The sequence below is a fragment of the Callospermophilus lateralis genome, chromosome 16 (genome assembly GCF_048772815.1).
Source record: "Callospermophilus lateralis isolate mCalLat2 chromosome 16, mCalLat2.hap1, whole genome shotgun sequence".
Classification (NCBI taxonomy): domain Eukaryota; kingdom Metazoa; phylum Chordata; class Mammalia; order Rodentia; family Sciuridae; genus Callospermophilus; species Callospermophilus lateralis.
The window spans coordinates 16,041,021-16,058,511 of NC_135320.1; the positions used below are offsets into that span (position 1 = coordinate 16,041,021).

Sequence of the window (17,491 nt, forward strand, 5' to 3'; positions counted from 1 at the left end):
TAAGTGATGCTATATTGATTCTTTCTCCAACCACCATCCACTGCCATGTGGTATTGGAGAAAGTATTGCTGAGTGGCACCTGCCTGTAACCCCAGTTACTAGGGAAGCTAAGGCAGGAGGAACCTAAGTTTGAGACCAGCCCTAAGAACTTAGTAAGATCCTGTTTCAACATAAAGAAATTAATAATAAAAGGGCTGGGGATGCAGCCCAGTGGTAGAGTGTCCCTGGGTTCAACGCCTAGTACCAGGGAGGGAGGAGGGAGAGGAGTATGGCTGACTGAATCATCAGAGAATCAGTCTAAGGAATTGCTAACTCAGCAGCACAGAACTAATTTGGTTAGATTAGTGACTTGCTAACTCTTAATATTAAGGAAGGGAATGCTAAGGTGTCCCTATTCTTTCAGTTTGTATGGCCTAAGAGGTGTCTCAATAAAGAGATTCAAACAGTATGTTACATCTTTGTAGCTTGGAAGGTGGCAGCCCTTTATTTACCTATAGAGACCTGGTTCACAGTAGGACAGGGATGGGGTGATGTACTGAGGATTGCCTTTGCTCAGGGCTCTTAGCTGTGACAGGATGTCCTAAGACAACACTACAGAGTACGTGTTCTCACAATGCGTGGAGGCCAGGAGGATGCGGAGACCTCCCTGTGATGTCCTGAGGCTAAGCTTGACCCTGGATATATTGGAGGTCAGACCTCAGGCTGAGAAAGAACTGAGCAGTCACGCAGGGCAATATGGCTTATTTTTTGTAGTTGTGATGCTTTGACACCTGGGACTTGCTGACCCAGGAGGAACTGCCCCTCCCAGAGTTAGCCAGCTCCTAAAGAAGGCACCCAATTTACTAGCTGAGAACACTCTTAAACTCTGGTGCCTACACCCAAGGAGCTCATTTGGTTCTAATATTCTGGGTCAAAGTCCTTTTCCCTAATTATCCTAGGGTCATGGACCAAAGAACTAGGGACAAACCTTATACCCCAGAGCTAGAGGAACCAACAACCCTTAGCTCACTTACCCTGCCCTGTATACTCCTTTACATAGAAACTAAAGACTTCTGGCCTAAAGTTCCTCCTGCCCTTGCCTCCTGACACAACCTGGGGATTCTGCATATGACCCCAGTGGCATGATGAGACCCCCTCTCTTAGGAAATATGGGTAGCAAGATATCTTCTCAATGCAATTTTCTCTTTATCTGCTGGACTTATTGTCCCTCAAATTTTCTACCAATACACTCCATTTTAAAACATACAGCTAGATGGAAACTGCTTGACACAGAGACAACTTTGTTTCCATTGTGAATTCCAAATTGGAAAAGAAAGCAACAAATATTGTGATGTTCTGGTACTTTTAAGAAAGCAATGAAATCTTTAGGAATAGGCAGTACTCACTTTCCAGGGGAACCCGCACTTTGTGGGGACATCCTGAAAGGCTGCGGTGGTGGGGATAGAGCCCTGTCACATGTCCTGTGCCATCACACCCAGGGATAGGGCACTTGGTCTCCCTCTTTTCAGGCCTTGGTGAATCTACAGAGAAATTAAATTGAGAAATTCATTTGGCTATTCTTCTTTCTTTTCCTATTCAATAGTGGCCTTGCAGGGTGACATTCTCACTTCATTCAGTTTTACCATCATAAACATTCTTCTCACATTGCCTTGAATAAGACCCTCAACTAAGACCTGTGGAAACATAAAACATGTTTTCAATTTTCTTGGTTTCCTAAGCAAAGACTGACACAGGGCAAGGGGCTGTTAAAATACAAAGATGGTCTCAAGTTGTCATGTCACGTATTATAGTTAAAGCCTCATTATAAAAAATCACCCCTATGGCAGAGGGTGAACAAGATCCTGAAAAGGAAAAAGAAAGAAAGAAAAAAAAAGTGAGAAAGAAGAAAAATATTTATTTAATCCCAAACCATCTCCTATTGAAAGAGTCTGGAAAAAGCCAGATTCAAAATTACAAAACAAACTACCATATCTGAGAAAGGCTTCTCTGGCTTTGTCCCCATGAGTCACTAGCAGCAGGTGGCCCTGGGGTTGAGGGCCAACCAGAAGCTCAGGAACAAGCAGAGGTAGCTTCCTTCAGAGCAACTGATGAGAGTCTGGATAAGACTTGTGTTCTGCCTAACCAGTACTGCAAAGTCCTGAGATTCCCAAACCCCAATGGGCTGCCACTTAGTTTCCATGCACAGTGACTGTGGTGAAAAGCTGTTGATTTTACTGACTGCAAGAACTGAGACTTGGAAAAGCAATGATCTTGCTGGGGACTTTCAGAAAACAGAGAGGGTAGGGGCTGCCTTCCTGGTGGTGTGGAGAGTGCTACTGTGCAGCTGGGTGTGGCATGGTTCTCAGGTGCAGCTAGGCATGGAAAGGGCTACCTTGTAACACATTTTGTCAGCCTGCTATGGGACAAGAGCCTGGAGAGAAGAGGGCCAAAGACACGCTCAGGAGTTTTATAATTTTTCTGGCATCACAGTGTGGAGGGCTAGATAAAAGGTTATATAAATACTTAACATAAATGAGTATGGAACAGGAATACTGATGAGGTCAGAGCTAATGCAGAGGAGGCCTTAGTTACAAATGTATATATTTGTGATTGAGATGGTTGATAAACTTTAACAGAAATACTGTCTTATAGCCCAAATTGCCCCTAATTCATGCTTGGAATGATAGCAATCATGGAGAATTCTGTTCCTCATCAGCATTCAGGGTGTTTAGAAGAAGGATGAGAAGACTGTGAGCCATGGGAGAGAGAGAAAAGGGGACTGCAGGAAGGCTTCAGGATTCTCAGAAAGCCAAGCAACAGGCATAATGCTTGATGCTGACAGCAAAAATAAAAAATCCAAATGATTCTGCCCAAGAAGCTGCTGGTGATAGAGTATGAGAAAGGGCCCTGCTGCTCGAGGATGTGGATCCCTCGCATGCTCCTGGCTCCAAGTGGGGCACCCAGAACAGGCTACTCTTACAGGATATGAACAACATCGCTGGGGCAGTATATGGCAAGTAGGCAAGCTTCTGTGATACCATGTCACCCCAGTTGTTGGATTACAAACAGTCCTGGGCAGATGGGACACAGCAGGTTGTATGTAATGCAATTATATGGGGGCATGGTTTCAGTGAAAGAGGGAGGAGCAAGGATCCTTCAAGTTGCCGCCTGTACTACCCATAGAGGAAGGGTCAGGACACAGAAAGTGTGAGTTGTAAATGAGCAGTGAGCAGCCAAAGATAGGGACGCATTCAGTAGCAGGTATTTATATTAACCACAGATAGGATTCAAAAGCAATGACTGATGTTGAGACTACTGTCTTTTTATTTTATAAAGGACAAAAAAAAGCATATTAAGAGTTTGTGATGTTCTGTGACTTTGTGCATGTCTGTTTCCATTTACTCTAAATTTGGTGCCAAATTTCAAGTTGATTTAGGTATGTAAAATCTGTAGACCACTAGTCAAAAACCTTGAAGTTTGATTAAAGTGAGCCGAGAGGGGCTGAGACCATAACAGAGAGATGCTCACAGGACGCAGAAGAGCAACAATGTGTATTTTGATGCCCTTCCTCTCTTGGATCTCCTCCAGGCGAGGCCACATTTCTAAACCGCATTGAAAGGTTTGGCGCTGAGCATTCCCAGTCCTTGCCACGCTGTTTGTCTGCATGAAGCCAGAGAGGGTGTTGGAGATAACGCAGGCTGGCACCTGCCCAGGTGGGGCCACTGACAGTCCACCATGCACCTTTGTCTTCAAGTCTCTCCTTGGCTGGGCAATACAAAGATGCAGATTTGAAATGCTCTGGAGGGCAGAACCTGTTCGCATGATAAGAAGCCAGAGCATGAGCTCAGGGCAACTCTCAAGCTGGTTCTTCTTTTATTTTCTTTGCACAGTGTTGCACAATGAGGGTGACCTTATACTCTAGTATATGTTAGATCCTAGTTTTCTTGGGACTGTCTTCGTAACTGGTAGACTTGCATAATTGTTCCTACTGCCCCCCTTTACTTAAAAAGTGTCACAGTTGGGCAATAAATTACATGATGACTCTACTTACACTGAGACCTATGGTCTCTAAATGCTTAGTAGCCATAGTATACTGAAATTTATTGTAGAATCAATGACTCATCTGAAGGCTTGGGTAAAATGATATTTTAAAATTCTAGTGTTCTTAACAGTGGAGTTGTATGTCCAAGGTGTACACAAAGTCAGAATTGTTTGAAGAAGAGGGCTATCAGTTGGGATGGATGCTCACTTAATATAGAGTGCATGTTAGAGAAGAAAAATTCCTCTTGTGCTTCCCCATCAGGAATAAGGAACAGAAATGTGAATACTTACTTTAGACTCACAAGCATCCTTATCTAAGCCTATAGTTCCCCTGTAATACAGGTTTCACTTTTTTTTTGCCTGTTTCATAGGAGCCTGGTCCTGATCTTGCAGAGGCTTATACACCCTAAAGCAGGAGCAGACCCTATGCCACAGGACATCTTATTGACTCCTAGAGTCATGTCTCCAAGTGACCCACCATTTATAAATACAGATTCTACTGCTGTGTTAGTTTTTGAAAACAAAAAAAGTTTAAAAAGCATTATTAAAAAAAAGCCAGAAGATCATCAAGTATTTTAAGCTATGGCTCAAAAAGTTTCTACAAACATTGGATTTCATTGGTTGTAAGATATCAATTGTAAGACGGAAGATCACTTTGTATGCAGTTAAGAAACTAGTGTGTACCTTTCTGATTTCAGAGTCATTAGAACAGGGAAACTATATATGTTAGAATTAATGAAACATGGTATATTAGAAATTACAGACTTGGACTGGGGATATAATTGGTAGCATGCTTGCCTCACATTTACAAAGTCCTGGGTTCAATCCCTAGCACATCACATACATACACACACACACACACACACACACACACAGAGGAAGTTACAGATTTGCAAAATTTAGAATAAATTTCATCTTTTTATCAGATTTGTAGTTCATTAAAAGAAAACAGACAAATAAAAAAAAAACTATATTAGTGGGAGTGCACAGAGCTAAATACAATGCCCTGTCCTGAACCACATGTTAGTTGTTAGTATTCTGTCCCTATTCCAACCCTTGTAGGATATTTGCATCGCATTATGATCATGCTCCTTACTACATGACATTATTTTAGTCTTTTCTGTTTTCTCAGCTCTGAGATGAAAGACGTTATTTGTTAAGATTGCAGGTGAGTACGCAAATGGAATTAAATGACAAAATTTACAATTCATTTCTAGATAATCAGAACTTCTAAACCATATCAAAATAGCATTCCTATAAGCCCTTTAGATCTATGATCTTGATTTTCTCTAAGATATTCTTCCCCTAATTCTGAGAATCACCTAAGAACTATTGAAAAAAAATGCAAATTATGGAGTTCTGAATCTGGCTCCTGAAAATAATCATCTTAAATGGGACTTCCAGGCCCTGCAAGACTACTGGGAAATTCCACATAACTGTTGGAATCCACTGGGCCTATCTGGTGCGAGAAATGGGCAGAATACTCCATGGAGAGAAGGGGACAAAATTTTGTTAAAGATTGAGGAGCGATTTTAAAGTATCCTCAAAGTATTTGAATTTGACCCAGATATTTGTGGCCCTGCATTAGAGAGCAGGGAAGACTACAAACACATTTTACACCCAGTTTTATCCCAAGAAGGATCAGAGTACCCTGCCTGGCTTACAAGTAACTTGATATCATTTTGAAGCTCAAAAGCGGCCAGATGATTTTGAAGGAGAGTAGGAAAAAAAAAATTAAATTTCTGGAATTGATTTGATAATTAAAATGATTTGAAATGCAACAAGTGATACTGTACTTCTCACAATATCCAATAAAGTAGTTTTTAAAGGTATGATCTGTTTTTAAAAAGCAATTTACATGGTAAATGCTGTTGTGTCTAGTTTGCTAGAATAAAAAATAAAACTTAAAAAAAGGCAATTACATTTAAAAAAAATACATGCAATAATATTTTTTCGGTGTGAAGTTCCTGCAAAACGAATCAAGTTTGATTCAATAATAATCTAGAGAGTAGGGGGTAAAAATAAGAAATTATTTATTTCCCAGTTATGAACTGGGACTTTAAAAGAACATTCAGCGGTCAAAAAGCTTTCTGGAAGAAATAACAAAATTTAATCTCTTAACCCTAAGGTAATTTTTTCCTAAAATGAATGAAAAAAAAAAAAAAAAAAACGTTTTCTTACGTTTGTTGTTAAAGATTTGTCTTCCACCCATGTCAATAACTTTGGTTTGCCGCCTTTCCCCCGTCAGGTGTTCTAGCAGAAATCTGTCCAGCTCTTTGTAAGTACTGTGGAAAACGCAGCCTCGCTCAGCCTGCAGAGCAATGGCCTGCTCCAGCAAACTCAGGTTCCCCCTGGCTTTCTCCAGATCACTGGATTCTTCTGTCATTGTGGCCAGGCTCTCCCTGTCTTCTTCCTCAGTCTCAGGGAAGGCAGGCTGGGCTTTGCCATCCACGGGCTCCACATGAGCATTCTGCGGTTCTCTCCGGTCTGCATCAGGATCACACCTGTTCTCACAAGGGATAAATTTGTCACCTTCTGTTTTTATTTCAGGAATTTCCAGTAGATCTTTTTTCTTATCTGCTAACATGTACTTTGGGCCTCTCTGAGGTTTGGTGTCTTCTGAAAGGTTGGAGCCACTGTCCCACCCATTCTCTGCACTTTCAGAGTTACTTTCGCTGTCATCAGAAGAGCAGAATGGAGGTTGGGAATCATCCACTTTGTCTCTTCCATCATCAGAATGAATCATAAAGCACTCGTCTGTTTCATCACTCTCTGCTTTTAAAGATTGGATGCCACTGTCATTGAGGTTTTCACTTATAGTCTGGACAGACATATTTTTTTCAAATTTCCCCAAGTGCATTAGAGATTTGACTACCAGCTCTTGATAACAAGTATATTGGTCTTCTTTCCGAGGGGAGTTTTCTTGTGCAGTTGAATGAAGATTCTCATCCGCAGGTTTTATCATGATTTCTTCTATAGAAAAAGAACATCAATATTTGGAAATCAAGAATAAAAAATATTACACACACACATATACACAAATATATAGCCCCATGCATATGTATGTGCATGCACATGCATATATATATATATACACAAATACATACTTAATATGTGTAACATGTGGTTGCTATTAATTTTATAAACATTAGAAAAATATATATGCTCTTAAAATAAAACTTAAAAGCTTAATATTCTGAAATTGTCTTTAAATCAATTAACTATTATAATTTTCGTACATTAAGAGCTAAGTGCTTCGGAGGTACTGACCAAGACAAAAAGATGATATTTAACAACAGTAGAGTTGTAGAGGTAAAATGATTGCCACTGTACCTATTATATGAATTCCCACATCTTAGCCAATGAGAAAAATTGAATATGCATAATACTATATATTGTAAATAAAATATTCATCAGATTACTGTGTTAGCATGGGATTATATTTTCTTTTTTTTTTTTGAGTTTTAAATTCTTCATTTATTTATTTATTTATTTTTTTATTCAAAGCATTACAAAGATTTCAGAATCACATCGGTTACACATCCACATTTTTACATAATACCATAATAGTAACTGTTGTATTCTGCTACCTTTCCTATCCTCTACTATCCCCCCTCCCCTCCCCTCCCATCTTCTCTCTCTACCCTATCTACTGTAATTCATTTCTCTTCTTATTTGGGATTATATTTTCAAAGCTTATTTGGTTGATGTTCTCCATTTTTCTCAGATGTACTCTCAGATTTTATGGAATATTAATTAAGATACAAAATACATCTACATAGAGATGATAATTGAAGGAACTCTGAAGCTTTCAGGTTTCTTGTTTACTTTGCAACTGTCACACTAAAATTCCATATTGAGGAAAACACAAATAGGAATAATAAGGATTATCAGATAGTAGCTTAAATAGTAACACATTTCCTGGTTTGATACTTGCGAGCACGTGTGTAAAAGAAAATGAGACGAGGGGAGGGGTTGATTGGAGAGGCTAGAGACAAGCTAGTTGTCCTCTGTACATATTGAACCATCTTGGGTTCTGAAAGTCAAGGTATCCTGTGACCTGGAGCAGGCCCCAAAAGCCAGTCTACCCAACACAATCAGAGAAATGGCTGCCATCCTAAGATAGCTGTCAGAGTCATCCCTTCACTGATTGAGGGCGACAGTTTAGATATAGAGTGGTGAGCTTACTCAATCCTACCCCAATGCATATGCACCAACTGAGGGTCTGGACTGTCTAGGGACACCAATCCCAACCCAAAGCATGTGGAGTGGTGCCCAGCAAACAACAGGTTATGAAATGCACCAAATACCTCAAGAATGGTTCTCTGACACCCACTAGGACAAATAAAACAACACACACACACACACACACACACACACACACACACATACACACAAAGAGGAAAAAGATGAACTGTTTCTGTATCTGAAAGGCAAGATGGGGGGATGGGAAATACAAAATAATAAGCCCCTTTTAAGACTGTTAAAGACACCAAGTGAAGTGTATTCTGTATTAATAAACATCTTTGGAGGAAGAAAAGAACAGCTATTGGTGCGAGGGCTGTGGAAGAGGGTGTCTGTGTGGAAGACAATGTGCCTTTTTTGTCTCATTTAATTTTTTATAAACATTGTCTCTGACAAGGACACTCAAAAATACATCTCCATCATCTTCCTTTCTGGTAATTATCTTCCTAAATCAACACTGGACTGCCAGGATCAAGTAAATATTGCCATAGTAACTAAAAGCATTTTTGGATGAAGGGAAGAATTCAGTCACAACACTGGCCCCTGTAAATAATGCTGATTATAGGGTGCAGTCTTTTGTTGGGATCTATTCAACGTAAACTGAAAAATTTAACATTTTAGTTCCTAGAAAAGAGGCTGGATAAACAGGCACACAATATTTGATAGGATGGGCCTATCCTCTCCTGAATTCATATCAGAGGAACTCCAGGTTTAAATAATATATTAAACATAGTCTAAAATGCAAATGAAGTTTTTCTCAATATCACGGTTGGCTATTAAGAGAAAGTGTAAAGGGTTATGATAATTTTAAAGTATTATGAACTACAGAAAACAAATAAAAAGCATTTTCAGTGAATATGCTCAATTCATTGAACTATTCTCTCACTCCACTTAACTACCCACATGTGTACAATAATGATTTATAGACATTATACCTAATTATGCATATTTGGGCTGTGTTAGAGTGCTAACAAAAGCTCTAGAAAGCAACAATTACCTCTGTTGCTTAGCTACATAGTTTAAAATATTCCTATTAAGTGCAGATCACCAGAGAGGCGGGTGTGACAAACATGCACATGTGCACGACAATGCACTTCACTGTGCGGCTGCCAACTGCTAGCATTTTGGGTCATTTCCAGTTTACATAATTGTTTGGTTCAACTGTTTGTTATATGCTAAAAGAAAATATTTATTAATTATTCTTCAGAAAAAGAGGAGCCTGCCGACAGAGGTGCCTACGTGCATTTCATGCGCTGGCTTCTGGGGATGTTCTTCAAGCTGCAGTCCAACTTTCCACGTTCCCAAACACCTACCTGGCTTTCACTGTGGTCATAAGGAAAAATCTGAGTTTGCTTTTGAATTTGACAGATCAGTGAGCACATGCAGGTTATTCCCATTTTGTGATGGGCCACTTGCCTTTTTTTTAAAGGCTAGTTTTTATTTTTCTGGGTGGGACAGTGATGTATTTTGAGCTTTTGCCACTGAAATAACTAAAGCTCTATAGAGCCCACAGGCCGAGGGTCAAGCTCTGATGCTGGTGTTCCTCTTTGTGACCACTGGACAGGTAGCTCAGCTCATCTAAACCTGGTGTCTCTATTCAAATCCGGAGGACAGCAGTATCACCCTGTGTGCACTCTGTGAGGTTACATGGGAACACCTAACAAGGCATTCTGTAAATGATGGCTCTTCTTCCCATTCCTGGATATTATTTTCAAAAACAGTAGTAACGGCAGAGGGCATGTGGAATGAGGTGGGACTGTTCTTCATTTAGAATGACCAGGAAAACTAATGCCTAAGGAAAGTAAGGTCCACAGAATGAGAAGGTTTAGTGGATTCACCACCTACACAGACTCTGGAACCGTTCAGCAGTTGCCTTTGAAAACTGGCAGCCAGTGCATCATGCACAAATGCATGGGGTGTGAGTTTACTCAATCTATGTCAATCCAGAGCCTGGGTTCGAGTTGCTATCCCAGTGCTGCTCGCCTATATGACACTGACCAGGTCCCTGGTCTCCCCAGTACAGACTCCTCATCTTCAAAATAAGGATGGTTCAATGACCTAATGACTGGATGACTCAACGACCCTTTTTAGGACAATAAATTGATACGTCCCTGGCAAGGTATTCCATTTGTTATTTCAATTAATCTTCACAATAACTATGAGAAAGGTCCTTTCTAGTCGATTTTATAGACAGGAAACCACAGTTCTAGGGAGCTAAGGGCTTGCTCAAAACCACATAGCTACTTAGCAGAGGGTTGGGCCCTAGACTCCTGGCCACCTGGCTTCAACTCTATGTCCTCACCTCTATGACATGCTACTCTACAACCTAAAGCCTAAGAATACTAGTGCCATAACTAATGTTTACCAAACACAGCCACTCCCAGAAAAAACTGCTAACATTACTCACAGCCAATTCTTTTCCTAAGTTTGAATATTTTCAAGAGTGAGTTTAGCCAAATTATATTATTATATTGTGTGCATGTATAAACATGTAGCAACATCCCATCATTATATACAACTATAATGTACCAATAAAAATGTGGAAAAAAATTTTTAAAAAAGAGTGAATTTACACAAAGGAACCAGAAATACCATTGTTAATATGCAATATGGAAAAAGATAATCGTATCCTACAGATAAAAAACACACAAAACAAATAACACAACAACACAAAAACTAACAAGCAAACCAACCTTGACTTTGCTAGTACTATAAACATGATAGGTGGGAAAATTCCTGTGTTCTTGGGGACACAGCCAAGTAGTTGGGTCACTGTGAACAGTACAGGCTTTTCTCTGTTCTGTGTGCATCTCAAAGTATGGGGGAGGAAGGAAGTGGGACTGGGAGGCTTTCCTGTATACAGATTTTAAAAATGCTTTTTTCTCATATATAGAAGTTCACACCTGTTTGTTTACATTAAACCAAGGTCTATACTTTGGTAATCCTATAGCAATACACTGATGAATTCTTACATACACATTGGCTATTCTGCTTTGAAAACAACTTAAAAAATCCTCTGTAAATCACAACATGTTTTGAATAGACTTCTTCTGTGTAATGGGATATTATTATCACTGTATTTCAGTTCTGTTTATAACTATCAAGTTTACTTTTATAGGCAACTTAAGTTTTCAAGACCTTTTGAAGTTCCAAATTTTACCAGGAATAAAAAGCTCCAGAAAAATTAATTCATCATTCAAAATTCTGAAACTGCAGTGATTTATTCCTTATTTACCATTCTTTGAGAGGTGATCTGTTAAAAGTATCATTCCAACCCCTAAAACTTCTATGATTAGGCTAGATTTCCTCGAATCATGAGCATTCGGTCACATTGCTGGGAACTCTATGCACTTTCTTGGTTAATTCCGCTTTGAGCTGATTCTCATTCTCCCGGTCTGCATTGGGAAAGTGTTCCTGTCCTGCTTCTGGATAGTGCTTGCAAACTCAAATTCCCAGTGAAGAAGGGATATTTGTATGGTTTTGTCCGTACTCTTTTCTGTCCCTTTAAATACCCACCTGCATCTCTCTGAGACAGCTAGTTGAGAATATGGAATGTAGTTTGTGCCGTAAGATGGAAGAAGATGTTTATAAATGACCTTAGCTGTCATGAGCACTGTATACCGTCATTATGAATGTCCCAGCTGAAGATAAAATTTGGCACACATCTGGCCAGGTAAAGATACTAGAGTATCCAGAGTAAATGAGAAGCTAGAGGGAAAGCACTTCTGCTAGGTTGGGCACTAGCTTAGCTCTGGTTCCTTCTGGCGGGTAGGGGTAACTTGTGCAGAGGGTTGAAGAGGGTTGAAGCAACTTAGAATCTTTGCTCTGTTTACCAGGAATAGCAACAACTATGACCTGCCATTTCTAGAAATTGAGACTTAATGATTTGACATTGTCAAACTTTGCCTGGTCAGCATTCTGAAGGTATCAGAGGAAAGGGAGAATTGGATTACAGAGCATGGTTAACTGGAAAATAATTATTTTGCTTGTCCTTCCAATTGTTTCCTAATTATTTTATTTCTAATATCTATAAGCTGTGTTACCTTCAGCATTGAATCTCTTTGATTTCCAATGATCTCGTCTGTAAAACTGTGACCATAATTATATATCTTTGTGGCACTGTAGTATGGATTAAGTGATATAATTTGTATGCCTGGAATATATGAAAAACTAAAAAATAATGGTCACTAATGCTGCAATTTCAGTATATTCATTATCATCAGAAGTAGTTTTAATACTAAATATAAAAATACTTAGCATTTGTAAACCTGCAGATAGACATTCTGCAGTGCATATAACTGAATGCTTAACTAAATACATTTGAGCAATATATTCACTTGGCTAATGTTAAGCATCTATGATGATCAATAGCTATAGTAGAAGGTGAGAAGACAGCAAGCTAGACACAGTCTTTGGCCTCGTTGACTTATAAGGGTATTTGATGCAAAATCAGAGTCATTTTCTTAAATATTTGCCTAAGTAATGCCAGCTAGGTGAGTTGAACCTCAACTCTATTTGCAGTGATTCAATGACTTTCCCTAAAACTAGACCCAACCTGTAATTTTCATGAATCAACAAGTAAAACTGACCATCTCAAGGAAATTAAAAAAATGTGGAGAATGATTATAATTTATAGATGAGCCCTGAGTCTTTAAACTATATTGGACATTTGCAATCCCAGAAACTTGGAAGGTTGAGGCAGGAGGATCAACCTTTTTTAGGCCAACCTCAGAAATTTAGTGAAGTCCTGTCTTAAAATGTAAAAAGGGCTGGGGATGTAGCTCAGTGTTATAGTGATCCTGTGTTCAGTCCTCAGTATCCAGTAAATACATATATACATACATACATATATACCATCTACCAAATACAGAAAAGCTAGACGATTTACTGCACCAGAATCAACTTTGTTTTAAACACAGCATCTTCAACTGCTTCTAAGCTAAGATAGTCAAGATAGGATAAATCTGACCTGAGATTTGTGTTCAGTCAATATACTTTTATATCTTTTAAATTAATACCTATAACTATAATAAATAATTATGATCTAAGAAATTAAGCCCTTTTGTTTGTATAATAATTTCTTTTCACATAAAGAATTATTTAGTATGCCACAGTCTGGCTGGGGCCCCTTCGGCTGTGGCTCTCAATATTAGTATATTTTGATTCCATAAAAGTCATGTTCAGAATTATTAGAACATGCATATACCTCATTTCATCTCTTACTAAGTTAAGCCTTAGCTCTGAATTTGCTTTTTCATTATTTTTTGAGACTTCTGCATGTCCTCAGTTTCAGTCTCATGCACAAAGCCATCAGTGATTTTCCAACTCCTATAGGCATGTGAGCTCACAAGACCAGTGAGAATAGCTATGAACTGGGGAGAAAGAAATTCTAAAGCTTCAAAATAACCACATTTCACTTAGCATGCAAAGGGTGTTTAAGGAGAGTTAAGAATCAAATGCATGAATTATAATGTGTACCTAAAGGTAAATTTAAATGATTTATTTTGGAAATAATGGGCACGGTGATACATTTTCTATATAATTTTCCTACTGAAGGAGCTTCTAGGAGATAACTTCAGGTTATTTCTACGGTCTATTGCTATAAATATTTATTCAAAAATATGAAAAATATTAAGGTCACAAACCACCTGCCTTGGTCTATGTTGTTGTTGCCAACTACCAATTATATTTTGGGCTCTAAATAATACTATATGTGACTATATATGTTGATAAATAAGTAAAAATAAATGTTCAGCTATATATATATATATGTGTGTGTGTGTGTGTGTGTGTGTGTGTGTGTATACATACACACACAATAATCATTAATGATAATCAACAATGAACATTATAGAGAATTTGAGCATTGAAAGGTATTTTAAGGCTTAAATAAGCCCTGTAATTTGAAGGAGTCTTTCAGCAATTAGATACTTACAATATTACATACATAAAATACTCTTCACCTTTAAGGCTTTTATTTTCTTCAAAAAGTTTCATAGCCCAGTCCAGTGCTTTTGAAGGAACTCAGGGCAAGGACTATGCTGTTTATCTACAGACCCTCCCTATAGATACTAATTAAAAAATGGATCATCAAGAGGTGAGTAGTGAATGAAATCAATGTTTGGTTTTTCTTCCAAATGCCAAGTATACTTTTACACCATACCAAACATAATTTCTACATAAATTAAGACTGAATCTTTGACGCCAAGGAGTAGATAAAATCAGGACCACTGTCCCTCGCTACCTGCAGCAGCGCGATCGTTTGTTTCAGAGAGGCCATCATCCTCGGTCCTGTCGTCTCGGTCCCCTTTGCAGTCCATGTTTGGGCTGTAGTGTCGGGGCTTCATTAGCAGGGATTTCCTTTTGTTGACTGGGACACCCAAAGCCTGCTCTTCAGCCCTTCTCTTCTTCGCCATGGAGCAATCATATGCAACACTGTAGTGAGTGGGGCAAATTAAGAACATGGTAAAAGAGCATTTGCTGGTATTTGGAATTTGGCTTTACCCAAAGCCTTTGGAAAGTTGGGACTGGAGGTTTAGGGTTAGCTATTGGCACTAACATAAACAGCCCATCCGTGGAATCCCTTGAACTGTGTGTATTCTATTTTACTGTCTATCAGAAGATATTTTTTTGAAAAAAATCATCCTTAATCCTAAGTAAGCATATGTTAATCTGTGCTTTGCTTGGCGCGACACTAAATACCCAGAGAGGGATGAAACAAGATTTGCACTGGTTTGCTAATCCTAAGAAACAGCTAATGTGAAAAATATACTACCAGATACAAAATATGCATCCAGTATGGATAAATCACAAGGTTTTTCAAATAGTTATTTGCCACTGAAACTGCTTATCTCTTCCACAGTTGTGGCCTGGACTGGAGGTGCCACAGATCTTGGGCAAGGACTTGAATGAAGGGGCCATTGAATGAGGGGACAAGCTATGAACATTTAATCAATCCATTCCCAATCTTCCCCCCACCTCCATATACACACATAAAGTGAAAAGATGCTAAATAACATTCTGCCTTTTGATTCTCATCCATTTGGCACACAGAACAAACAAATAAAAAGAAGAGAAATAAGATAGGATTTCACAAAAATGGACAACAGTTTATCCTTATTTCTGTTCTCACATGGTTTTATTTGGAAATGCTCCTGAAGGGGTGGCCCTTTCAACACAGATTTCCTACATATAGCTAGGAAATGCAGACCACTCTACGTATGAAGTTAAGACAAAACATTTTCTTCGCAAGATCCTTGAAGACTAGAGAGTTTAGCCAACAGTAAGTCTATGAGAGATATTTATTAAATGCTTTCCAAAGAAAAATGCAGAAGCTTTAGATGAAAAGATCCAGAGGAAAGAATCTTGGACTCAGGGTAATATTACTAACTCCATCTCTAAAAGATAATAGAATTCTCAGCAATATTACTAACCAGTTAAAGAACTTAAATTGTTCTTGCATAAACGTCAGTGCAAAGATGATGACCTATTCATGAAAACAGTTTGGTTATGGTTGTATATGAATTCCTGAATATAGAAGAACAGATGCAAAAACATCTAAGGGAAAAGAAAATGTCATTGTTTCTCAGAAAAAGGAAAAGAAAATGATGCCGGAAGCAGAGATAATTCAAGAGTCAGAAATCTTTCAAAAAAAGATGAAAAATTGGAAAATTAAAAATTATTCTGACAGGAAGAAATGAGTGAGCTCCCTAAATAAACTAATGTGCTTTCACAAAATATCTCAAACCCAAATTTAAAGTGACCAGAAGTGTCCAAATTTAAGTGCTCTTGAAGATGGAGCAAAAGAGGATATAACCAGATAACTATGAGAGCCAAAAATACTATGTAAGACTACTTGGCAGAGAATAGAGATGGGCATGACTGAGTCTGCTGACCTGTGAAGGAAAACATTGGGGTCTCCACCACACAGGTACAGTGGAGAGTGGGAACAGACAAAGAGAACTACCCCACACCTGCCTTTCTGGTCAACAGAGACTCGCTTTTTAAGGAGAAGGGGGCAGAGATAAGGTAAGGTTACTCATCTACAAGAAAAGTTTTTTTAGGTACGTGAAAATTTAATAATAAATTCAGTGAAATAAGCTAGACACAGAGGAAAAAATCCATATTTCCACTTATATAAGGAATACAAAATAGTCAAATTCATAGAATCAAAGAATGAAATAGTGGTTGCTAGAGGCTGAGCGAAGGGGGAAATGAGGAGAATCAATAGGCATAAAATTTTAGTCAAACAAGATGAATAAACTCTATAGATCTGCTATGTAACATCATATGGATGGTAACAACAATGTGTATTACACACTTAAAAACATGTTAAGAAGGTAGATACGATGTTAAATGTTCTTACCACAATAAAATTTAAGACAATGAAGAAGGAGGAGGAGAAGGGTGAGGAGGGGAGGAGGAGATTTGTTGGCATCAGGAAGCATTCATTCATGAGAGAGGTATAGTGGGGATAGTTAAGAAGGACTGGTCAGTCAGGAGAAAATATCCTTTCTTTCTTTCATAATTGGACTTTGATCCTTGCAAGATAATAACAGGTGATAATATTCACATGTTGTGAATATTACTTATAAGGATACATATTATTCCCATCATCAAATAACTTAGTAATTGATGAAGCTGATATTTGAACCCAAGTCTACTGGTCCCCAAAACTGATGTTGCCTCTTTAATTCTGCTGAATTGGGAAAAACAGATTTGGGGAAAATTCTGCATGCATTTGAGAATTCATTGAATTAGAACCTGGATAAAACAGTGATCTCTCTAATGAGAAGGAAGGTGCTCACTCCAAGGCCTTGCCCACTGAATTGGTTGTAGAAACACAGGACAATTACACAATCTGAAGATTTTATTGAGTTGTAGCAATGAAAAAACATATTGCAAAACTAATTAAGAATCCCCTTAGCTGGGTGCAGTAAGGCACACCTGTAATCTCTGCAACTTGAGAGGCAGAGGGAGGAATATGGTCAAGTTCAAAGCCAGTCTCAGCATGTTAGCAAGACCCTCAGCAGCTTAGCTAGTTCCTGTCTCAACATAAATAAGGACTGTGGATGCAGTTTAGTGGTAAATTGTCCTGGGCTCAGTCCCCAGTAAAAAATAAATAAATAAATAAATAAAAAGAAAGAATCCCCTTACAGTAGTAATGTGTGTGAAAACAAATATATAACAACAAATCCCACTCTTATGTATAATTATAGTGCATCAA

General features: G+C 38.5%; 1 protein-coding gene across 4 annotated transcripts in view; it reads right to left on the bottom strand.

The window, feature by feature from the left end:
* Nucleotides 1–14,696, bottom strand: part of St18 (ST18 C2H2C-type zinc finger transcription factor) — a 61,038-nt gene extending 46,342 nt beyond the window's left edge. For 2 of the 4 annotated variants that reach the window (XM_076835670.1, XM_076835668.1), the window contains exons 1-3: nt 14,510–14,696; nt 6,202–6,993; nt 1,386–1,520 (exon numbers count right to left, since the gene is read on the bottom strand). In XM_076835670.1, the coding sequence (XP_076691785.1) occupies nt 1,386–1,520; nt 6,202–6,993; nt 14,510–14,681 (1,099 nt within the window). In that variant the 5' untranslated portion in view covers nt 14,682–14,696. The remainder of the gene's footprint in view (nt 1–1,385; nt 1,521–6,201; nt 6,994–14,509) is intronic. The other 2 variants (XM_076835669.1, XM_076835671.1) reach the window with 2 other exon arrangements.
* Nucleotides 14,697–17,491: the final 2,795 nt, after the last annotated feature.